This window comes from Oryctolagus cuniculus, chromosome X, assembly GCF_051225735.1.
Source record: "Oryctolagus cuniculus isolate XC-2025 breed Fujian yellow rabbit chromosome X, ASM5122573v1, whole genome shotgun sequence".
NCBI classification, from domain to species: Eukaryota; Metazoa; Chordata; class Mammalia; order Lagomorpha; family Leporidae; genus Oryctolagus; species Oryctolagus cuniculus.
The window spans coordinates 50,032,599-50,056,588 of NC_142888.1; the positions used below are offsets into that span (position 1 = coordinate 50,032,599).

A 23,990-nucleotide genomic window follows, 5' to 3' on the forward strand; every position below is an offset into this window, starting at 1 on the left:
GCTTTTTGTTAAAAATGATTTATTTATTTGAAAGATAGAGTAACAGTGAGGTTCACTCCTCAAATGGCCACAACAGCCAGGGCTGAGCCAGACCAAAGCCAGGAGCCAGGAACTCCATCCGGGTCTCCCACGTAGGTGGCAGGTGGTTTCTGGCTCAGAGGCAGAATAGCTGGGACTCACCCGTCCTCTGATATGGGATGCCAGTGTTGCAAGCAGCGGCTTTACCTGCTGCACCATGATGCCGGCTCCTGTTTTGATGCTTTATTTTTAAATTTTAAAAAGATTTTATTTATTTATTTGAGAGGCAGAGTTACAAAACAGAGAGAAAGGTCTTCCATCCACTGGTTCACTCCCCAAATGGCCACAATGGCCGGACCTGGGTTGATCTGAAGCCAAGAGCCAGGAGCTTCAACTGGTCTCCTACGTGGGTGCAGGGGCTCAAGCACTTGGGCCATCTTCCATTGCTTTCCCAGGCCAACAGCAGGGAGCTGGATCAGAAGAGGAGCAGCTGGGACGTGAACTAATGCCCATATGGGATGCCGGCACTCCAGGCAGAGGCTTAGCCAGCCCCTGTTTTGATGCTTTTTAAGGGAAGCTTGTGTCCTGGGAAAATGAAAACTCTAATACTAAGATGAGGTACTATCCAGCTGAAGCTCATTTTAGACAATGTTTTGTTAGAATGTTTTTATTCTTTGTTGTATACAAAGTCTGTTAACCAGATGCCCATTGTGGGCTATTTCACATCTCAAAAGGGTGTTTATAAACTCCAGTTGCTCCCAACAATTAACCCCAGGAATGAAAGTAAATGGGAATACTTCTTAACTACCTTTCTAAGCCCTCAGTGACCCCAGCAACCATCGGTTAAATAAACCATTAGGTTTATTCGTCTGAGCATAGAAACATCAACTTGGACACAATTTTCTAGGTCGTTCCTCATTTCCCCAACAATAATTTATTCTGAGGCTACCCTGTGCCTAGTGGAATCGAAGCTGGAGACTGATTAGTGGCTGGACTTCTAAGGGAATCCTCTAAATGGTGATAAAATGAATAAAATAATTCAGCAAATGAGAAATCTTGGTAGCACATATAAAAACAAAAAGTAGATTCCTTAAAGCAATAGCTGTGTTCTCTTTCTGTAGTCTATTTTAAGTGGGTTCACTGGCCCAGAATGATCAACCTTGGATTAGGAGTTTTGAGGAAATGGTGGTTTGGTAGTTATTTTTTAAAGAATTTTTTTTTTTTTTTACGAAATGTAGTTACTAAGCAACTGCTATGACCTGCTGCTGAGTTAGAGTTCAGCGGGCAAGGCAGTTCTAAAGGAGGAAATCCATAAACAGGTTTTGAGTGGGGGAAACAGAGGAATAGGTTGCATGTTTTTATGTTTGGGATTCAGTGCATTTTTGTGTCTTTTACTTATGTTCCCCAAGAAAGGGTTTGCCTGGTCAGAAATCTCCGTCTCACGTGATCTGCCCGAAGTCGGTGTGCTTGGAGGAGGGCCAGAAAGGAAAGGGAGGAGAAGCAATTTCTAAGCAGGTTAAAAGGTTGGCTCCTGGGGTGGGGCCAGTCCCTGGGCCATCTCTAGAGGTTGACCAGCCTGCTGCTGTTCTCGGGCAGCCCGGGGCTTTTATGATAAACCGGTCACCACCCTCTCCACCTTAGATTGGGACACTTCATTGATATTGATGTGTTGCCTTGTAACCCTGAGAACGGGGACAATGTCCAGCTGTTGTCTCTTTTCTCCCCCCCACCCCATTTAATGGGTGAGTCAGTGATTTAACTGCTTCCTCCAGGATTTCATGGACGGGAGTAGGTAATGAGGACAAATCACCATAATGCTGGTGCGTGATGAATGAAAGAACACACGAATTTAACCAGTTGACTCCATTGATACCTCAGCGAAGAAAAAGAAACTTTATTTGTGTGACTTAGAACTCCATTTCCTCCCCTTTAGGCTCTTTAGCATTTCCCTTTATACCCAGCTGAAGGTCAGATTGCTTTGCTGAGGGCGGGGAAGAGTATCAGGTGTTGGAACAGGTGTTTTGTTTTCTCCTGTAGAGCCATACGGACTAGGTGAGGATGCTTCGTGCCAGCCCTCTATGGTGCATGAAAATGCTTTTGTGGATTTTTTTTTCCTTTGGAATCGTGTTGGTCTTTTAAAAACAGTTCCCCAACCTACAACCCCTAGTATACGTTTTGACTTGCTTTAAAGTCAGCTTGTCCTGGTGAAGTAATGCCATTTGCACACCCTGTGCCTTAGCTGTACCCCATTTTATGCTGCAATTATAGCTCCGAAAAATGTTGTGTAATTGTGTGTCTGTGTGGTAAGTGTGAATATTGTATTTTAAATATACTAGGAGAATGTCACAGCACACCAGCACTATAATAAGCCTTTTATAATAATTACACAGCTAGAGTTAATTTTCCTATATCAGGTTTCTTAAATTGGCCATAAACCTGTAGCTACATTGGCAGAGTGATAAGCCCATTGCAGGTAGTTGTGATGGTCTCAGCAGGCTCCAAGGCCGGGCATGGACTTCGGCCCTCACTGACTGGATGGTTTTGGAGGTGGGACGTGTCAGCAGACTTCCAGGTTTAGGAGAACTTACGTTTAATGTTTCATTGTGGCCGGAGCCACAGAGGAAATAACTCAGGAGAGCTTTCATTCTCCTGCGGTTGTGAGAGTGGCTTTTACCCTCCTATGGGGTTCCAATAGCGCTGTCCCCCCCCCCCCCCCCCGGTCATCTTGCTTGTCTAACAATGACAGAATGACCTCAGGTCCTTCCCAGCCACCATCCCATCCTGGTCTCCCCCCACCCCCCGCCCCCCAACCCGCACCCTTTGTCTCTGGGCCATCTGTTCTCTGCAGTCCGCTTTTTGGGAAAGTCTCCTTTCCCATCTGCTCTCCTTGGGCCTTGGTGCCTGCCCTAAAGATTTATAAAAGCTGCACTGGAACCTCCTTCCAGTTGTTTTACTTTTTTTTTTAAGGATCAGTGAGATTTAGAGGCAGATAAAAGCATTTTCCATTTGACATGCCCCAATGCTATTCCTTTTCCAGGTGCATTCTTTCCTTCTGTTCGTCTTGGGGCGGTGGGGCGCGGGGGGGGGGGGGAGTGGAGGGAAGTCTGTCCTTCTGTAGTTGGAGGGAGGAGAGGGACGCTGCCTATCAAAGCGAAGATTGACAGGGCTGGCTCTGGCTGCTTTGAAGCCAAGTGTCTTCCTGGCTTTTTGGCTGCCGTATGCGGGCTCAGGGGAGCTCCTTGGGTTCATGCTTTTTCCTGTCTTTTCCCTTGTCTGCCTGACAGAGTACAGTCGCTTTGAATCGAAGATACATGACTTGCGAGAACAAATGATGAACAGCAGCATGAGCTCTGGGTCTGGGTCCCTGCGAACAAGCGAGAAGAGGTCCTTGTATGTCAGGTAAGCTGCCCTTCCGAGCGCCAGGCCCTGGTGCGGGGCCGGGGGAGCTTTGTGCCAACCCGGCCCTTCTTGTGTAACTAGTGGGGTAGGGAGTGTGTACTCCCAGTGCTAAAATAACACTTCTCTCTGTATGCTCAGGTTGTGTATTTTATGGTCAGTATCTCCTCCCTTTTGTGAGCTGGCTTCTTCCTTTTCCCTCATGAATGACTCAGTCCGGGAAATTTTTCACTTTGCTCTAATTGTAAAAGACTGTTGGGTGATTGTTGCTAGTCAGCATTAAAATTGTGCTCCAACGTTCAAAGTACTTTGCTTGCAATCTGTGCTTTAAGGGAAAAACCTGGCACCCCCTCATCCCCATCTATACATATGCACAATAGACCTCAGGATTGGTGTCTGAGCATAGCAACTCTCACAGTGTACTGGTACAGGGTCTCTTTCTTAAAAACCAAAAAGAAAGATTTATATTATCTGCCAGGCAGAGTGACAGACCCACACACACCCAGGAGCCTGGAACTCCCTTTGGGTCTCTCACCTGGGTGGCAGGGACTCAAGGACTTGGGCCATCATTTCCTGCCTCTCAAGCACCTCTCAGGAAGCAGGTTGAGAAGCAAAGGAGCTTGGATTCCAATTAGGTTCTACTAGGCTGAATCCTCTGCTCACAGTGCCCTCCTCCAGGGTCTTAAAGACTGAAGAACTGACCAGTTGCTACATTCTGGGTGTTTTATTGTGTTTCCATTTCCCCTCACCACCTGCTGGTTGTCTGCTGTCCTTGTGAATCGGGGCACACGGTGGGTGTCTGGTCCCTAGGAAGGGAGGGGTGGAGAGAGCAGGTATATAGCATTGAGTGTATTGCTGCTGAAAGCTATTTGGAGATATTGTCCAAGGCTGAGCTTCTGACCCTTGAGACATAGTATAATACTTGGTCAGGTCAAAGTACAACCTCCAGGAGAGGTGGACTGATAGGGGGAAGCCATGGATTCCTCTTGGAATTGGGAATAGTTTCCTTCTTCGTACCTAGGCTTCTTGGCAGAACGCCAGCAATCTGGTACAAGCACATTGTATCTCTCAAGGTTAAAACCCTTAATGAAAGAGGTGAGGTGATCACTCTCTTAAACCAGAAGTAGCTACTGAGTGTGTTCCGTGCTTCCCCATGAGGTGGTATCCAACTCAGGGGTTGAACTTTTTCTAGTGGCCTCTTACCTGCTGGGGGTGGGGAAGCCTCATTTGCTAGTTGCTTGGCAACAGGACAACTGCTTTGTCCTTGGGGTGTAAGATGACGATAGCAAACCGAATGTCAATGCTAATTGCAGTTCTCAGAGTGTATGCTTTTATTTTTTTCCCCACTTGGTAGTCCCTGACCCTACTGAAGGGAGCAGAACCAAGAAAGGCCCTTCTGAGCCTGAAGCCCACTGAAACCCTCAACTCCACTTTCGTGTGTATTGAGAGAGCACTTGGCTGTGCTCACCTCCTGCAAGGAGGGAAGGAGAACAGTTGGAAAGGCTGGGCTAGTCACTAGCCATCTTTCCAGTCTCCCAGAAAAGAAAGTCCTGTTTTCTGTCCCTGAAGCCCTTTGCTCCAGGTCTGCAGCCCAGACACAGGGGTGCCGATGGAGGGAGTCCTAAATGTGCTGTCACCCCCTTACCCCCAGCTCCCCACCCCTAAAAAAAACCCGGGTAATACTTCTGTGACTTGGTCAGGATTGTTCCGTTCCCGTGCTTCCAGCCCCCGCAGATGTGGCACTCCAGTGTGCGTGGGAAGCTGCTCTTTAGGCAAGACAGTTTCTTCAGAGAGCTTTATTTTTAGATTTCCCCTCTCCGCCTATCCTATGCTAGAGTCCTCCCTGCCTGGGCAAGGGGGAGTGGGGCACTGGCTCTTGATCTGGATCACTCTTCTCCGGCCCAGGCGAGGAATGTGCTGAAGCTGACTCGGGCCAACAGTGTGGAGACCATGGCTCTGTGCTCTCTAGTGAGCAAATCAGTTTATATAATCTGCCCTTAACCTCGATGAGATAACATCTGTCTCCTCTAAGGAAAGTAGATAGGGTTTTAGAATAGTCACTGTTTTGGTCATTGGACTTAACTGGGAAATAACTCTTTGTGGTAAAGCAGTGAGCTGGGAGCCTTTGCCGAGCTAACCCCTATATTGGAACTTGGCTTGCTGTCTTCTCGTGCATTCCTGTGTTTGGCCTTTCGCTCTGTACTTGGTTCCTTTTCTTCTTCCTGTAAACATGTTTCAGTTTCATCCATTCTCTTTGAATTTGCATATATTTTGTATTGCATTTTCTTCCTGCGCCATCACTTTTTGTTTCTTCCATTTCTTCTGGATGCTCTTCTTCTTCTGTGCCCCCTTCCTGTTGTAGTTTAGGGACATTTTGTTCCTTTCCAGGGAGGATCCTCTCAGCCTGGCAGGGGGAAGCTCACAGCTGGGGTAATCTGACCCTGAGCTCTGAGGGACGGCGGCACATCATGGGTGCTCCGTTCACCTGGGTGTGTTTGATGACTGGAGAATCTCCATCCAAACCCTTCAGCTCAGCGGCACTGTCTGCATGTGTAAGCAGGTGCAACAGAGATTCAGCACTCTTTGTGGGCCACTGACCCTGTGTCCAGCCCCACTGTTTGGCCTGGGCACACCTACCAGCTCCACTGTTGTAACGATGAAACGTCACACTCTGCTTCTTTCATAAGTGACATCTTTCAGATACTTCTGACTTTTTGGATATGCATACCCTTCAGGGCCTGGGCGGTTTCACGGATGTTCTTAAAGTGAACATGAAGATTGAAACCTCTTGATTTGCATGACTCTATGGGGGTTTTGTACATCAAGTGAATAGCAAATCATTTTCATAGGTCATCTGAGGCCACTTCTCCATTCTTCAAAGGAAAAAAAAATCCCTTGATACCAATAGTCACTTCAACTATTGTCTTACCGCTCTTCTGTTCACTACATTTGCCAGATGATGTGCTGGGAAACACTAGTTCCTCAAATGTTAATAAGTATTGTGTGACAAATGGACGGCTCAATAAGTTGGGCAAAGGTAGGCTCAAACAGAGGAAGCCAGGGTTCTCTGCAGTCATTAATCTCCAGAAGGTCCTGTGGTAGGCAGTGTCTTCCCAAAACAGGCGCGTGGGGCCAGGGCCTTATTTGGAGAAACCTGTCTTAACATCCAGGTTGGCAAGTGTTGGTGCTGCCTATATACTGTCTGCTGCTCCTTCTTCAAATCCCTTCTTTCAGTAGCCCGGGAGGAAGTATGACCTCCTCAGCACGTTTGTTTCCGCGAATTACCTGTTTTCTGCTTTCAAGGCTCTCTCTCTTTCTCTCTCTCTGCCTTGCTGACCGTTCACCTCAATATCTTTCACTAGCTCTGCACCCGAAGTGGCAATGTCCTTTCTTTTCACAGCATCCAATCCTGTGTCTAAGTGACATCCTTGATTGTTTTACTCAACTCCATACCTGCATATCAGCTACTTGCTGGACCCGTGCATAAATAAAACTGCACACCCCCGCACCCCAGTGCCTCCAAAAGTAGCATGTTCACAGTGGGCTCCCTCCCCCACCTCCTCCTCAGTTGCCTTATCGAAGTTAATTGCCTTAGCCTATCATGTGGAAAGGGGATTAGATTTGTTCTGTCACCCAAGGCAGATCTCAGCTCAATGTAGGGAAGAAAGAGCTAACGATTAAAACTGAGAGCTAATGATTAAAACTGTCTGAAAATGGAATGGACTGCTTCTGGAGATAGTAAATTTGATCTTTTGTCACTGGAGGTGTTAACAGAAGAGGCTTGGCAACCGTTTGCCTGCGTGTTGCACAGGGAGGTGAAGCTAAAGCAACAATCTGGACTTGCCCTGCTCAGAAGCTTCCAGTCGTTCCCTAGTGTCTTCAAGATAAAGGGGAACAAACACCTGTATGTCAGGTCCTTGGATATTCTCCTTAAATGGCTTTTAAAATTCTTCTAATAATGCTACAAAGCAGGCCTTTTAATTCCCGTTTTGCGTATGAGAAAACCAAGACTCCAGTTAGATAGCTATGAAGTTCCAGAACCGGAATTTGAACCTGATTGCTGTGGCTATCAAATGTAGTTCTTTCAGTGTTTCCTGAACTTGCTGGTAAGAATCCACTGGGGTGCTAGTAAAAACAGATTCCCCGGCTCTTCTTCCAGCAATTTGGATTCACCAGGTTTGGGGAAATGTGTGCGTGTGTGTGTGTGTGTGTGTGTGTGTGTTAAGATTTATTTATTTGAAAGGTGGAGTTAGAAAGATACACATACACACACACACACACACACATGCAGAGAGAGAGAGAGAGAGAGAGAGAGAGAGAAATCTTCTGTCTGCTGGTTCACTCTCCAAATGACCTGAAGCCAGGAGCCTGGAACTCCATCCTAATATCCTACATGGGTGACAGGGGCCCAAGCACTTGGGCCATTTTCTGCTGCTTTCCCGGGCACATTGTCAGGGAGCTGGACCAGAAGTGGAGCAGCCAGGACTTGAACCTGCTCTTACATGGGATGCCAGCATTATCACAGGCGGTGGCTTAACTGGCTTATCACACTGTACCACCATACTGGCCCCCAAATGTGTATTGTTACCAAGCAATCAGAATGCTCAGGAATGATTGGTTGTGTGTCACAAGACATGTATTTCCTCATCACCAGAACGACTAAGCATCACACCTACTTTAGGTCCTCCTATGTGGGAAGCAGTGAAGCACAGCACTGAGAACTGGGGCATGGTTGCAGAGATGGGTTCAAGGAAGCAGCAGGTGTGGTTCTTGCCCTCTGCATGCCTGCCATCTACCCAGAGAGCTTGAGCAGTGGGTGGTTAGAGTGAAGGGAACGTTCCAGTTTGGGTTTCACCTCTGAATCTTTTTGCTGTTGTTTTGCCTCTGACATGTTTCTCCTCCATTGCCTTCCCCTGAGTATCTGTCCTCCTCTGGTGTGCACGGTTTGCAAAGCTATTTTGAAGCAAATAACACCCTCTTACAGCTGCACCAAGGCCATAGCAGGTGAAACCCTAGGGAGCTGCAGCTGTACTAACCATAGGGGACATGGGATTTGTAGAGTAGGGAGCAGGAGGAAGAAGGAAAGATAACAGGGTTTGGAAAATGAAACTGGGCTTTAGCGTCACCAGTGATTTAATGGGAAGGGCCTTCCCCACCCTTCATCAATACTAGAAACACCTTTTAAATGGATGGGCAGGACAAGCAGAGCCCCTCTCTTGGCCCAACCTGGGGCTTTTGCTCTGCTGCTGAATTTGCCTTGTCCACTGGGAAAGGCCACAGAAATAGGCCACTCTGGGGCCCCTTGCTCAGGGCCAGGCTGGCCAGGTGGTTAACGCAGGCTGTGGTGAAGTGAAGGGAAATGCAAAGATGCTGGTTCAATCAGAGGCCCAAGGAGGACCTGGTTCTACTATTTATTGAATGGATGAATGAATGAATGAATGAAAGACCTTGTGCTCCAAAGGTGGCCAAGAGGCTTGATGGTGCAGTCCTAGAAGCAGCTTTTGGAAGTCCCTTTGGGCTAGCCTGGCTGCATTCTTTGCAGTCACAGGACAGCATTCAGGCAGTTTGGGAGTCCCTGGTGCCCTGACTGGCCCTCTGCCATCCAGGTCTGCTTCCCGCTTTCGGAAGGAAATCATGTTGGGGGTGCCTGTAGTCTTGATTCAAGAGATAATATCAGAAATGTTGACATTGTCATCAAGGATGGCCAGAGAATATGCTGTCCTGTCAGTGAGTAGACATTAATTGTGCAGCTAGTCGGTGTTCTGGCCAGATGTTGCTTGGCAGAGCCCAGCTGGGCCTTGTTCATTTGTGAGTTACAGTGGTGGGTTAAGATGCCCAACAAGCTAATAATTGGCAGGCTTTATGATTTGACAGAATCTGGGGGTCCCAATAATACACATTTTTTAAAAAAAAAAAGCAGCAGCAATGTATGTAAGTGTTCAGCGCTCCTAGAGGGCAGGGAGGGTGTTCCACATCAGTGGCTTCTGGAATTGCCTGTTCCCAAACATCAGTCCTGGGCCTGAACTCATAATCCTTGGACCCATACTCATAATCCCGCGACTCGTCTTGTCACCTGCCAGGTGCTAAAAGCCCCTAACGGTCAGTTACTCGTAGGCTGTTTAGTTCTCTCCAACTTTATAATTACCCTCAAAAATCTGAAACTTTGAGTCTCAGGAGAAAAGGGTCCTTTGTTCTCTGTGTACCCTTGTTCAGGGAGCACCCAGGATGCTGCCTCTGATGACCCACGGCGGGTCTTCCTGAGTGCTTGGGTTTGGGCTTTTAGGATATTCTTCAGAAGCTGGCCAGAAATTTTAACTCTCCCGCTAAGGTCGAGGGCTGATGAATGACTATTGCTTTAGAGTTTGCTGTGCATGCCTTGTGTGGCCTGGCCAAGGGACATACTGATCAGTAACTGCCCTTTATCCACTGTTCTGGGAGGGAAATACAGTGGGAGAAGACTCTGAGGGATAGGAACTGGGGAGTAACTGAGAAGGTATTCTATGCCCTCCTCCCCCTTAGCCTGGTCTTATCCACTATTCACAAGCATTCAGAATCCCACATGCAGCATGAGACCTGGTCTCAGCCCTCAAAGGGCTTCCATTTTGGTGATATCATTTGAAAGATCACAAAAAAAGTAAGAATTAAATAGCAGTGCATAGAAGACATAAAGAGAAGCTGTTGCCAAATATATGATATAAATTAGAGAGAAGGAAATTTGGAGTGGGTAGGGTCACAAAGCCAAGAGGGACTTGGGCTAGGCTAGCCAGATGGCCCGAGCCCCAGCTAGAGAGATGGGCATGGTATTAAGTGAGTTCAGCCTTTGAGGCTATGGTGCTAAAATGTCCTTGTTTGCTTTGCATCAGGAAACCTGCCTGACCAGTTTCCTTGGTGGTTGCCATTTCTACCGTATTCCGGTTCCCTAAGACGCCAGGGTGGCTGTGCCAGGTGCTTGTGATTTCCCTGATCTTGCAGCCCCAAACCTCACAATTTAGGATTTGAACTATAAACATGCTTGTCCACTAATCTGTTTACTTTGAACTGATTATATTCTTGCTTTCCCATCTGGCAGAGAGAGAGAGCCAGCTGAAAGGAAGATTCGGCAAAATCCCCAGAGCACATGCGTGTCTTAGGGGATATTTTAAAGGTCACCTCTTAACATATCTTTCAAGACCTTTGGAAATAGTTTCTCCTTAGAGAGAGAGGCAGTGGCCATGAAAACTGGAGTGCTGAAGTTTAGCTCGAGAACTTGAACCTGCTGTCCCTGGGAGAGGGTATCTGCCCTCTCTGATGGGGTAGGAGCTCCAGAAAACTTCTTTGCCTACTGTCACTTTGTCTTCACATGTCACAGTTTCCCTGGGTCACATTCTTTACCTTATTCTTCAAATAATTATTTTTCTGGCCTGCCCTTGATAGTTGAAAAGCTGCAGGAATGACCAGAGATACATGGCAGTAACCAAGGGGGAGCATCTCCAGGGGTGAGAAATCATCTGTCACCTGTCCTAAGTACATTAGGCTGGGGATGGTAATCTTTCCATAAGCTTTGTTCTCTTGGGACACAGTGATACCCTCTGACCTGACAGTCCTTAACTCCAAGGTCTCCATGAAATTATTTTTATCTAGACCCAGAAGTAATAAGAGGTTTCTGAGACTTCTGGTCTCCCAACATACCATCTTGTCAGATAAACTCCCATTCTCTCTCTCTCTCTCTCACACACACACACACACACACACAGTCACACACACTCAGGATGAGACCTTGATGGCAGATTCGTGACTTCCATCCTTTCTTTAGGTGTCTTAGAGACAAACAGATTGTTTCATTTTTGCTGCTCATTCTCCTTGAATCAGAGGTTGAAGTGCTTGGTGGATGTGTCATTTGGACCTTGGAAGTGTGGGATCTCGGTTCTGGGACAGTGGTTCAAGCCTGATTTTAAAAGGGGAAGTATCTGCCTTGACCTTCTCTAGTACCAGCCTTAAGGATCAAAAGGGGAGGGGCAGGATATACCAGTGTTGTGGAGAAAGGAGCTCCTTCCTCCTCTCATTGGTCTTCTCAGAAGGTGCCAAACCATTGTCACTTGATTAGGATACCAGGATGTTCTAAAGAGAGTCTGTCACCACTTATAGGGTCATGGTTTAGGTTGGCATGTTTTTAAATTTGTATGTGAGAAGTCACTTAACTTTATTGTTCTGGCCTGTTGGTTTCTACAGTAATGTTTATCCTGGTAATGATTTTTTAAAAAAGCTAAGGCAATAAAGTTGGTCACACGAGGCCTACAAAATGAATGCCATACTCCTTAGCTGGGCGTTGAGTACATCCACAGTTAGGCTCCAACCTGCCGCCACATACAGCCCAGCCAGAGATGGTTGTCCTTCTGATTGCTGAGCGAGTGCTGTGCTTGCCTCAAGGCCTTTCCTTACACCGGTCCCTCTAGCTGAAGGACCCCTCCCTATCTCTCCCTTTGGAAACCCTGAACCTTCATGGAGTCCAGTTCAAAAAGCAGTATTTCCTCATAGCCTCTCCAAACTAGATGTAATCTGTATTCCCTGCGACTGCCTTCAGGCCTTGCTGCAACATACTCAACATTCTTCTTTTTTTTTTCCTAAGAAATAGAATTTCTTTATTTTTTTGTATTTTCATTTTATTTGAAAGGCAGAGAGACAGAGAGAGAGACATAGAGACAAAGAGAAATCTTCCATCTACTGGTTCACTCCCCACATGGCTACAACAGCTCCTGAAGCCAAACTCCATCCAGGTTTCTCACATGGGTGCCAGGAACCCAAGTACTTGAGCCATGTCTGCTGCCTCCCGGGCATTAGCAGGAAGTGGAGTAGCTGGGAGGGACTCAAACCAGACTCTCTGGTGTAGGATGTGAGTGTCCCAAGTACCACCCAACCTCTGTGCCAAACGCCCAGTCCCGTACTCAGCATTCTCTACTCTCTGTCAGATACAGCAAGCTCCACAAGTCCAAGGACATACTTTGTTTTAGTATCTCTCGTGTGTCTAACACAGTGTCCCATGTAAAGTAGACTCAGTATTTTTCCCCAGAAACCTTTTATTTAAGGTATACAAACTTCATGCATTTCATAACACTTCATAAATACAACTTTAGGAACATAGTCATTGTAATTCTTCCCACCATACCCACTCTCCCACCCAGCTCCCTCTTACCTCTCCTAGTCCCATTCTTATTTTTTTTCAGTACGTATTTACATCATTGAAGAATGATATTTTCTACACATAGCGAAGCGGAAAATTAACTTTTTTTTCTAAATACACATAACTGTGACTTACAGAGACATCCACTATGGAACTGGAGGCGAGGTTGTGTGCATATCTAGGCCTGCCTTTCATCATCTATGAGGAAATTTTCTAGCTCTTGAGTGAAATAAAATTTCAGCAGGCAAGCATACAAAGTCGATTTAGAGGAAATCCACATCATGGGTTTGGAGAACAAATAAAAAGCTTGACAAAGAAAGGACTTGTTGAAGGTATTAGGAATGTCCCGCCTGGGAAAGGAAACCTAGGCAAGACGCAGGCTCTTTAAGTGCTGGAGCTGGAATGAAACTTGGAGAATGCCTAAGGGATTTCCCTTAACAGATAGGACATTTGACAAAATGACCTCTAGGCTCCAGTATTCTACTAGGTTCTCCTGTTTGCAGTTCTGACTATTAGAAAAGGAAATTCTCATTAATTAGTCTTTTACGGTCTCAATTTGGAAGAATAGTATAGTTGAGAATTTCAAGCTCATGTCATGCTTGTATGGCTTCAACAGAATCACAGCTGAAAGGAAGCTTCGTCCATCCTGTTGTCCAGTATTTCTTATTCATTCACCGTTCATAAATTCATCAAAGTCCAGATAGGCTTGAGTACTACTTTTTATTGAGAAATTGAAGTTATACAACTTTTTTTTTTTGCCTTGTCTGCCAGAGAACTTTGAGCGGAACATGTTTCTCATCTGAAGTAAATAATTCTAGTCAGTGTCTTCTATACTGTTTCCCCACTTTCTTTTTGATTGGCTTAAATTTCTTGAAAATGCAAAAAGGAACACATGCTGTGGTTCAAAAACAAACCTAGTGGTCAGTGTTCTGGCACAGTGGTTTAAGCCACCACCTACAAGGCTGGCATCCCATATGGGTACTGATTCAAGTCCACTTCTGATCCAGCTCCTGGCTTATGCACCTGGGAAAGCAGTGAAAAATGGCCCAAGTGCTTGGGCCCCTGCACCCACGTGGGAGACCTGGATGAAGCTTCTGGCTTTGGCCTGGCCCAGCCCTGGCCATTGCAACCATTTGTGGAGTAAACTAGTGATTCATTCATATTCTCTCTCTCTCTCTCTCTCTCTCTCTCTCTCTCTCTCTCACTCTGCCTTTCAAATATATAAATAAATCTTAAACAAACCCAATAGTATAATTCCTAATGTGCAGTGGTAATTACTGGCATTTCAATGGGCTTTCATCTGTGTTTATTTTGTTTTTACTTAGCTTGTGGTATAGGTTTTTTATTTAAAAAATATGAATATAGATTTAATAATAACTATAGATGTTTTAATATTGTAAGATACTTGGAATTCATCTTGGATGGAAACTGTTAAATTAATCTTATTCAAACCTCAGATGTTCAAAAAATTACAAATAATTGGATTCCTGGCATCAGAAAACATGTTTACATCAACTTTGACACATGTACTCCAGCTTGTTACTGCTGTTGCCAAGGTCCAGCATGGTTCTGTGAGGGGCTGAAATATATATTGTTTGACACCCGGAACCAGTAAACTCTGCCTTTTAATCTTCTACAGACATCCTGATGGTTCCTAATTAATTTTTAACACCTGCCTTCTTTCCCTTCCCATAATTTCAGCTCAATCCACATTCTGTTGACCTCCTTACTATATTTGTTCTCATTTCTGAAGCCCATAACGCCATCTAACGTTTCTCATTGTCGCCCAGAATAAGGTTGCTACTTAACAGGAATGGCCCAGAGAAGGCCTGCCTTGCCTCAGGACACACATGTGTGTTCAGATTTGACTGTCACACACAGCCCAGAAAGAAACTCACAGCGTGCCTGCTTAGATACTAGTCACTGCCTCTCCCCTTGCTGCGTTGAGTATGTAAATTGAGGGAAATAAAGGAGACTTTGTTAGAGTCTGGGTCATTTCGCTTCCAAAGTACCTGACACGGATTTTTCCAGATTCCGTTTCAAGAACTTTAGAAAGTTCACTAGTGTTTTTGCTCTCCATAGTTTTACTGCAGTGTCTCTTTCCTTTGGACTCGCACATGGGGAATTGGCATGTTTGACTCATGGCCCCCAGCTGATGAGCCACAGACCACGAGACTGCACGTCGAAGTGGCAGGATTGGAACTGGGTCCTGGGCAGTCCTGGGGGGTTGTGTGCACAAAGGTGGGAAAGCACTTCTGTTCTCAACACACACGAAGAAGACAGAGCCCTAGGTTGCTGGTGGGAAAATGCAACCTCCTCGTGGCGATGACCCATTTACGGTGATGCATATGAGGGGCGGCTCCCCTGGATAAGGAACGAAGAGATTTTTATCCAAGCTGAGTGCCCCCTGAGCGGGGAGTTCTGCTCGAAGGTAGCAGCCCCAGCTTCGGCAGAGCTGGGAGCAGCAGTGGGCCCTGAAGGATGCTTGAAATGCACCTCCAAATCCACCCTCCCCCAGCCGCGTGTGAGCTCAGATGAATGTTCCTAAGGCTCTTTTGCCGTGTCACTTCCCTGCTCTCAAGTTCCCAGGGGCCACTCACTCAGATCTATTTAAGGCCTTCCAAAGTGTGCCTTGGACCTTTATTTCCAGCCACATTTCCTAAGACTTCAGCTGCAGCCCACCCGGTCTCCACCATTTCCCCAAGCCCAAACGACGCCCTTCTCCACCCTTCTCCCCCTTCCCCCGTGTCTCTTCACTCTGCTCCGTTTATGGCACGTCATAGGGTGTGCCTTGTCAGAGGACCTGGTGTCTATCCCAGGTCAGTTAGCTGTGTGACCTTGGGCAAATTACTCTTCCTCCCTGGCCTCTGTTTCCCCTGATGTAAGACAAAGACTGAGCTCGGAGACTTCTAGAGTCCCTTCCAACTTTGTCACTGTGTGGCTGCCTCCCGACACAGGGCCATTTTATTTGTGTCTCTGCAGTATTTTCCATTCATTATTTGGGATTGTAACTAACATTTTTTTAAACCTATCTTCAACTCCCTTTTGCAGATACATTTGTATCTGGCCCGTTGGTCAAGCTAGTTTCCTAGGCTGTGTGGTGGCTGAGGGAGATGGCTATTGAGTGTGGGGAGCAGCCCGGACTGGACTGAGTTACTGGAATTAAGACTTATTCTATGCATCTGCTCTCCCACAATATGGCGCTGGGAGAGAAGTAAACAGCTTCCACACAGCTGCCTCCAGTTCAACTAATAAACTGTAGGACTTGCTCCTGATTGGAGGAGAGCAGCGTGCTCGGCGTGTGGGCAGCCGAGTTGGGATTGGTGGAGGAGGACTATAAAGGAGGAGAGAGACGGCATGCACCGGGAACATCTATGGGGAACATCTAAGGGAACCCGTGCAGCCCCCGAGAAAGCCGGCCGGCGGTGTGCCGCTCCCCTGCGGAAGTGGGGAATGTGGCCAGGGGGAACTGCCCTTCCACGGAGGTGGAAGGGACAGTAGCCAACCCGGGAAGAACCAGCAGCAAACCCGGGGAGGGCCGAGCAGACGAAAGAACAGCGCAGGGTTCAGTGTCGTTCCTCCACGAAGAGGGGGAGCGACAATTGAGTGTGTTTGACTTTGAGCTTTCATCTTGTGTCAAGAAGCCATGACAGATTCATGACATCTTCTCTTATGCCCCTTGTCGGGCAAATGGGCTTTGTCTTTTGAAAAGAGGGAGCATGCATAGCGGTGTGGGACTGAAGGAAGGATGCAGTGTCCCAGAGCATCGCCGTGGTCAGCTGCGAGGCTGCCGGCCGTGCCTGTGCTGTTTGAATTGGCCCTCTCACGTCCTGTTGCGGAGTGCCAGTCACCTGGCATTTAGGGGTCAGATGATCACTTCCCCTTGTGCTGTGTGTTTCAGGGCCCTGTTTGATTATGACCGGACTCGGGACAGCTGCCTGCCCAGCCAGGGACTCAGCTTCTCTTACGGTGACATCCTGCACGTCATTAATGCCTCTGATGATGAGTGGTGGCAGGCAAGGCTGGTGACCCCCCATGGAGAAAGCGAGCAGATCGGCGTGATTCCCAGTAAGAAGAGGTGAGCCGGCACAGTCGTCAGCAAGGCATCTCCTGCCCTCTTGCTGACGTTACCTGCTCGTTTCCCTCTTCACGTCTCAGTTCCCAGAGAGCAATGTAGGGGCCTCCTTTCTCTTTGGTAGAGTTGATCCTCAGGACACGGCTCACTCCGTGGGCCAAAGACTGGCTGCTGTGCCTGCGGAGACTGTGTCCTGGCAATGACACGACTTCTTTCCAACTCTCACACAGGGTGGAAAAGAAAGAGCGAGCTCGATTGAAAACCGTGAAGTTCCATGCCAGGACGGGGATGATCGAATCAAACAGGGTAAGTGGGGAGGGGTCCCCTGGGGATGGCAGCCAGGGCTTGAAGAGGGGTGCGAGGCTTGGAGTGTGGTCTGCTGTATCAGAGAATTGGGGAGCACACATGAAGACACCTTTTCCACGGGGCTGGCTCTGGCCGAGCAGGGTATTGATTCCGTTCAGAAGGCAGAGAGGGAGCACTTCCGGCCCATGGCTAGGCTGTGCCCTGCCCCTCTGGGTAACTAACTCTTGAAGATGTGCCAGAGTTGGACTGTCTGCAGGGCTGACTGACCTGGAGACAGTAGAACCACACGTGGGTGTCTCCCTGCTGACAGACCGCATCGGAGCTGTGCGGACCCTAACCAGATCCTGGCCTCGGCAGCCCGTCGAGGACAGCCAGCCCCAGAGCTCCCACCTCCCATCAGACCACATGAGACAGGAGAGCTCCCCATTCACCCCTTTTCTTCTGTGAGCTTTGCAGGCCAAGGAACTTCCGGAGCAGTAGAGGGAAGAGAAACATGGAGTAGATGACTCTGTGTATGTCAGTGGCGCCTTAGGGCATGTGTCCAGGAGGCTACAGTGACCTTTGTTCTTTAGGAAGTGCCAGTGAGTGCTGTGAGTCTGGATTAGGTAGAAACCTCTAACATCCCTACAACATTTTCCTGTAAACATGTTTTTCCTCTTACATCAACTTTCATTTAATCTCATAGACTCCATTCGTGAGAGATGGTCTTTTATTTAGCTCACCATTGTCTCCATTTTAGTTTTTCTTGCATGCTTTAAAATCCATTGTTCTGTTTTTTTTTTTCTGTCCTTCCCCTCCATCTTCATGTTCTTTCACAGTCGATCAAAACGAAACGTAAAAAGAGTTTCCGCCTCTCTCGAAAGTTTCCATTTTACAAGAGCAAAGAAAACATGGCCCAGGAGAGCAGCATACAGGAACGTAAGTAGCAGCAGAGTCCACAGAGCAGACCGTCTGCAGCCCCGTCCTCCCACAGTCACCCCTGCCCTCATGAGAAGTCCAGCCGAGGACTTGTACGGCACACGCCTGCCCGTTTGCAGGGTCAGGGCAGAAAGCACTCTGCACGGGGAGACGTTGGGTCTTATTTACCGAGCTCCTCTCTCACTTGGAGTGAATGTTGGAGGCTCTCAGGTGGAACTTGTCCCTGCGCCAGCCTCCAGGAAGTCCCTGGCACTGGCGTTGGAAGTGCCAGACGGAGCTCTGTTGTGGTGAGGAGTGGTGTTCAACCAGAGTGCCAGGGTTAGAAAAACGGGTTTTCAAGAAAACAAGGTCTAAGAACCTCCTTCAATGTTGCTCTCCTGGCTTCTTCCTCTTGTGTTTTCTCTCCCTTACCTTCACTCATCTATGTCAAGAGAAGAGCCTCTCCTTCCCCCAACTTCCCCAGAACCGGGGCCGCTTCTGGAATGCCACGCCAGGTGCATAAGCATACAAGATAACCTGCGTGACCCTTAGCAGGCTCCCTGTCATCCTAGTGTGCCACAAAAAAGTCCTTCCCGCTTAAGTGAGTCCACCCAGGAGTGTGCTTCAACATTGTCCAAACAAAGACACACGCAGACACACGAAGCTTATTGGGGAGAAAAGATTGTATGTAACGCTTTAACTTTAAGAACCAGTTTAATCCTGGACACATCTTCTTACTCCACCAAATGCCTCAGAAATTTTACTGCTCTGGCCCTAACCTTAAACACCAGGTCAAGCTTGAAAGATACTGCCTCATTTGTCTCATCGTGAATTGTGAATGTCTCTCATTTACCAACAACTCCTCTGTCTTTCATGGAGGGATCTTGCAGTCCTGAGCCATTTGGCACTGGCAGGAGACTGATTAGTTCTGAGAGGAACTGGCTCTTTTTTTTAAGACCCGCCTGATTGACGACCGTGCTGTGTGTAGGTCATTGCTGTGTGGGGTGTACTTGAGAGATGCGCAGTGCCCTGGTCAGGCTGAGCAGGCCGTGGCTCATCCTCCTAGGCTAGCCACCGAGAAGCAGCAGCTGAAGTTGGTTCTGCTCATGAGCACGAAGAGACTATCTGAGACAGACATGAGGTGAAACCAGCATGGTTCAACAGATGAACTGCAGAACCTCCTTGCTGAGCCCAGCCTGGGGGTGCCCATTGCATGGCAGAGTCCCAAGTGCCCGGCGCTTTGGAGACCACACCCCAGGCCACAGGAAACCTTTCCTGAAGCGTTGCCACCACGTGAGTCAGTATTGGGCAGAAGCTCCTCAGGGTGACGGTAGTCCTATCTGCCTACCTGGCACACAGAGCCCTTTCTCTTTCGTGCACCCACAGAGGTAAATGACCATTTCAGGGACCAAGCTGGGACCTGGGCTCCACGACCTCCGGTCTGCTCAAAGCTGCTTGTCAAAGCACCTGCTCCAAGCCTTGGAATGCCATCCGTCCTGTCCTGGGGACCTGCGGGCTGTAGGCTAGCTTGGAAAGCCGGTCTACTCCGAGGCTCTCTGGCAATAAAACTGAGCAGCCCGAAGTCCACATACCTTATCTGACCTGGGGGGTTCTTTCTGTAGCAAAGTTCTTAACCTCACTGTTAGTTACAGGTCTTCGTAGTATTTCATACTTCTGTCACTAATGTTCACCTGCCTCTGTATTCTTCCTTCCCCTTGTCTTTTCTTTCTTTTTTTCTTCTCCCCAATTCCCTCCTCTCCCCTCCCCACCCCTCCCACTCCCCTACCTTCCCCTCTGCTTCCCTTCCCCCTCCCCCCCTTCCCTTCCCCTCCCCCTTTCTCTGTCTTTGCTGTCTGTGAAATCAGGACTTCCCTGGGTTAAGTGACGATTATTATGGAGCAAAGAACCTGAGTAAGTCCAACTTACACACCATTAACTGTATTTGTGGCATGAATGGAGATAGAGGGGGTGGGGTATAGGGGACACGAGGGAGGGTGAGGGTAAGGGAGGGCAGTGTTTGTGAGAACTCTGTTCGCACAACAAGAGAAAGTGCATGTGGCTCCGAATGTCACACATTTGCTCTGGATCCCTGGTGCCCTAATAAACCCCTATCATTCATGTCTGTGTTTTCCTTTTGCACCTCCAAGTGGTAGGGCATGAGCTTGGGGTCCCACCTTAGAAGTGAGGTGGGCCCGTGTGCTTCTCCAGGGAGAAGCTAATCTCAAGGGGAGGGGAGCTTGCTGGCTAGATTCCTTTCCCAGTGACACCACACTAAAGGATTGGGCTTAGGGGGCTGGTGTTGTGGTACAGTGGGTTAAGCCACTGCTTGCAACGCTGGCATCCCATATTGGAATGCTGGTTCAAGTCCCAGCTGCTCCACTTCTGATTCAGCTCCCTGCTGGTGCACCTGGGAAGGAAGCACATGATGGCCCAAGTGCCTGGGCCTCTGCCACCCACATGGGAGACCTGGATGGAGTTCCTGACCCCTGGCTTCAACCAGGCTCAGCCCTGGCTCTTGTGGTCATTTTAGGGAGTGAACCAGCAGATGGAGAATCTCTCTTTTTCTCTCTCTCCCTCTCTCTGTCCCTCTGCCTTTCAAATAAATAAAGAGCATAAATCTTAAAAAATTGGACTTAGGAATTTCAGCTCTTATGGTCTCTAACTCAGGGCAAGGTTACTCTGAACCCCTCTACCTGGCCCGTGTCTGGGGTGTCCCAGCAGATCTCGGGCCTTGGCAGGTAGTCCAGCGGGGGCCTCGGCACCTTTTATGGACCATATATATCTAGGAGTTGATCTTAGGAAACTTCTGGCCTCTCCATTTGGGAGAATTATCCTCGAGTGAAAAATGAAAGGAACTAACCATTGAGGGGTGTGCAGGGTGGGGTCCCGTCAGCATATACTCTCCTTCAATAAATGAGGCCAGAGGCCGAGGAGCTGCCACTGGGGTCATTCAGAAACTAGCCGTGTGTGGCAGCCCAGCCAGCCAGTCCTTCCTGGGGCAGGGCCACAGCATATCATGGTCTGGAATCGTGTGGTCTTGGCTGAAATGAGCAGCGTCTTGCTCCGTGGTTCGGTGTGTCCACGTCTCATCTTCATTTGCCTGTCATCGTGGGAGGGGGCTTTTATTGGTGTCCCCTGTGAATTTGGCTCCTCTGCATCAGGCGTCTCCACTCACATTCAGGGATGGGCAGATGCCAGCAGTCCCAGACAGGAGGGCCATCTTGTCCTTGAGCGTTCTTGCTGGTTGGTTGTCTCTGTGTTCTGACCTGTCTGTCCGATGGTAGGTGAAGGCACATCCCCTCCCAGCTAAAGCCACGCGCTCCTTCTCAGGAGTGGTGGCAGGGGGCTGCAGGCCACACCCAGTGGTCAGGGTAGTCCTCCCTTGTGACTTCTCAGCCCGTCCAGTGCTTAGTGCATGTTTCTGTACTTCCAGGGGCTCTGTCTGGGGCGGAAATTCACGAGCAGCCAGGTTTCCTGGGCATCTCTCTGCTTCTGCCACTGCCTTTTCTTCCCTGTCATTAGCCCTGGGAGATGCATTTTGGGATAGGAGTTGAAAGTCATTCAGATCGATTCATTTGAATCCAATGACTGCGGCAGGAGGAGGCTGCTGTAGTGTGCAGACTGTGAGGGCTCTGGGGACCAGGCTTAGACAGGGCCTCAGCGGTGGAGCCGTGCCTCCCAGTCGGTAGCCTGGACCTGGCGGGCTTCCTGCAGCCTGGCCCAGTTGACAGCTCAGTGTCTCACTCCTGGACCCCGTGAGTTTTGTGCTGCATGTGACCTCTCAGTGGTGTGTTCTGAATTGGAGTCTCTTTCTTGTTGGCTTGCAGAGGGAGTGACATCCAACACCAGTGACAGCGAAAGCAGTTCCAGTAAGTGTGTGTCATACCCCCGCCATGTCGTGTGGCTCCGCCATGTGTCCCCTGCCATCCTCATTCCAGTGCTGCTCAGAGGCTGGTGCTTCTTTTAGCCATGTCCACTTTGAGATCCTGGAAATGCTGTGGCCTGTTCGTTCTCGTGGTTGGATGGGGTTTGCCCTGTAGATTAAAGGAGAGTATAAGCCCTGTAGTTCTGGCTAGGACCTGACTTGAAAGCATCCCTGAGACCCTGGGAAGGGTGTAGCGCCAAACAAGCAAGCCTCTGCCCCTGCCGCAGGCTATGTGGGCTCTAGATACAGCCGGGTCTACAGATTTGTTCAGAGACCAAACGAAAAATGGCAGCTATGGGAGGGATAGTGCCTTGAATTTGCCTTTTCCTGGTTGCTAGGACCCCCCCCCCCCCATTTTTGACGGGGCTAAATGATCAGGTAGTTTGCCCGGTTTTCCCTGGGAGTGTCCATGAGCAGAACACGGAAGCCACAATGGAAACCAGGGGAACTCTGGGAACATTGGCCTTCCAGGGGGAGCTGTGATGACTAGCAAGGGGCCTTGTAAAACGTGCCCAGGATGCTTGGACTCCCATGGCCTGACGCACACACACATCACTGCCTTCCCTGGTACCTGCCGTCTGCCGCTTGGGGACGTCCAGGCGCCCAGCACATGGTTGCTAGACTGCCGAAGCTCCACCATGGGGACAGAACATTGGTCTCAAAGGGCACTGGGGACCTTAACCCAGCTGTACACTGCTTTTCTGAATGCTTCCTCCAGCGGGCAAGGAGATGAGTAGACCCTTAGAAAGGCAAAGTTACGCTGCAGCCTTGGGGACTGCCTGAGTGCTTGACTCTTGCCTGTCGGGGAGGAGACTTGGCATCAGTTGAAGTGTCCCTGTGACTCTTATCGAAGCAAGGGGGCCACTGAGCGCAGTGACTTAGCAAAACAGTTCGAGGTGTAGGGGTGGGTTCTGCTGGTGGCTTCATGGCTTCTGGGCTTTGCCCTTTGCTCTGCAATGTTTTGTTGAGTGGGAGAACCCCTGACTGCTGTCCTAGGCCCTGAAGGGCTTCCTGTGCTTTCTTGCCCTGGGGAAGCAGAAAGGCCACCCAGGGCAGGTGGGTGCAAGGGCCACTCAGTAAGCCTGGTTCGCAGCAGGGGTGGGGATGTAGTGAGTATTGTATACGGACAGAGAAGTAGGCCCTAAAGTGCTAACCCGTCTCCCTTTTTTGTTGCAGAAGGACAAGAGGATGCTATTTTGTCATATGAGCCAGTGACACGACAAGAAAGTAAGCCCCCTCTGAGAGTCTTGCCTTGGTGTGGGTCTCCCAATCGGGGGGCTCAGTGCAGCAGCGAGCTGGGGGAGGAAGACAGCTCACCCACGGCACACCTGGCTCCTGGGCCCCTCCTCTTTCCTAGTGTCACAGGGAAGGGAGAGACCATCCCAGGTGTACCGCTCACTATGCCTTTGCCAGCTGCCTTCCAGAGCAAAGAGCCGATTTGTGAGGAAGGCAAGGGAATTGTAACCATTGGTGAAAGAGAGGTCCAAGTCCCTGTCTTCAATGGCTGCTCTCAAAAACCTTGTTCAGCTGCTGGTGTCAGTGCAAAGATTTCTCCTGGATGTGTTGGAAGAAGAGATGTTTCTGGTAGCAGACTTGCTTTGGACTTAGATATTCTCCAATTAAAGGCTCCTTTGATGTCTTGGTTAAAGGCCAGAGGATGGCAATTATGACTTACTCAGTCTGACTGGCGGCTCCAGAGCCTCTGTGTTCTAGCCAGACTCTCTGGGATTGTTCACTGTCTTGATGCTCTCCCTCCCCAGTTCACTACGCAAGGCCCGTGATCATCTTGGGCTCAATGAAGGACCGAGTCAATGATGACCTGATCTCCGAGTTCCCGCATAAATTTGGATCCTGTGTACCACGTAAGAGCCCATGCAGGCCCAAAAGAGTGCAGCTTAGTATCTTGGGAGTTACTGCTGCCATGTTTGGTGGAAAGGGTTTGGCATCCGATTCTAGGCTTATTTGAGGACAGGATACCTCTGACCCCCCTGGAACAAAGTAGGTAGCAAAAGATTCCCCAAAAGCTGATGGGGTTGGGAGAGACATGTCTTGGCTGCTGGCTCCAGGAGGGAAGTCTGAGTGGCGAGCATTGTGAATGATTGGACAAATGGGGAGTCTCAGCCCAAGTGGTGTTGATGTGATTGAGTGAATGGCTTCATGGATTCACTGGCTCCCAGGCCACGTTTGGTACCCTCTACCATGTCTTGGTCCAGGAA

General features: G+C 48.8%; 1 protein-coding gene across 17 annotated transcripts in view; it reads left to right on the forward strand.

The window, feature by feature from the left end:
- The window catches only part of DLG3 (discs large MAGUK scaffold protein 3), a 60,135-nt gene that overhangs the window by 31,156 nt on the left and 4,989 nt on the right, over positions 1-23,990 (forward strand). For 7 of the 17 annotated variants that reach the window (XM_008272752.5, XM_070066743.2, XM_089324247.1 and 4 more), the window contains 7 exons: positions 3,303-3,417; positions 16,473-16,649; positions 16,877-16,952; positions 17,771-17,870; positions 21,677-21,718; positions 22,951-23,001; positions 23,535-23,636. In XM_008272752.5, the coding sequence (XP_008270974.1) occupies positions 3,303-3,417; positions 16,473-16,649; positions 16,877-16,952; positions 17,771-17,870; positions 21,677-21,718; positions 22,951-23,001; positions 23,535-23,636 (663 nt within the window). Of the gene's footprint in view, positions 1-1,998; positions 2,071-2,446; positions 2,591-3,302; positions 3,418-16,472; positions 16,650-16,876; positions 16,953-17,770; positions 17,871-19,714; positions 19,761-21,676; positions 21,719-22,950; positions 23,002-23,534; positions 23,637-23,990 lie in introns of those variants that run through there. The other 10 variants (XM_017349865.4, XM_070066746.1, XM_089324252.1 and 7 more) reach the window with 6 other exon arrangements.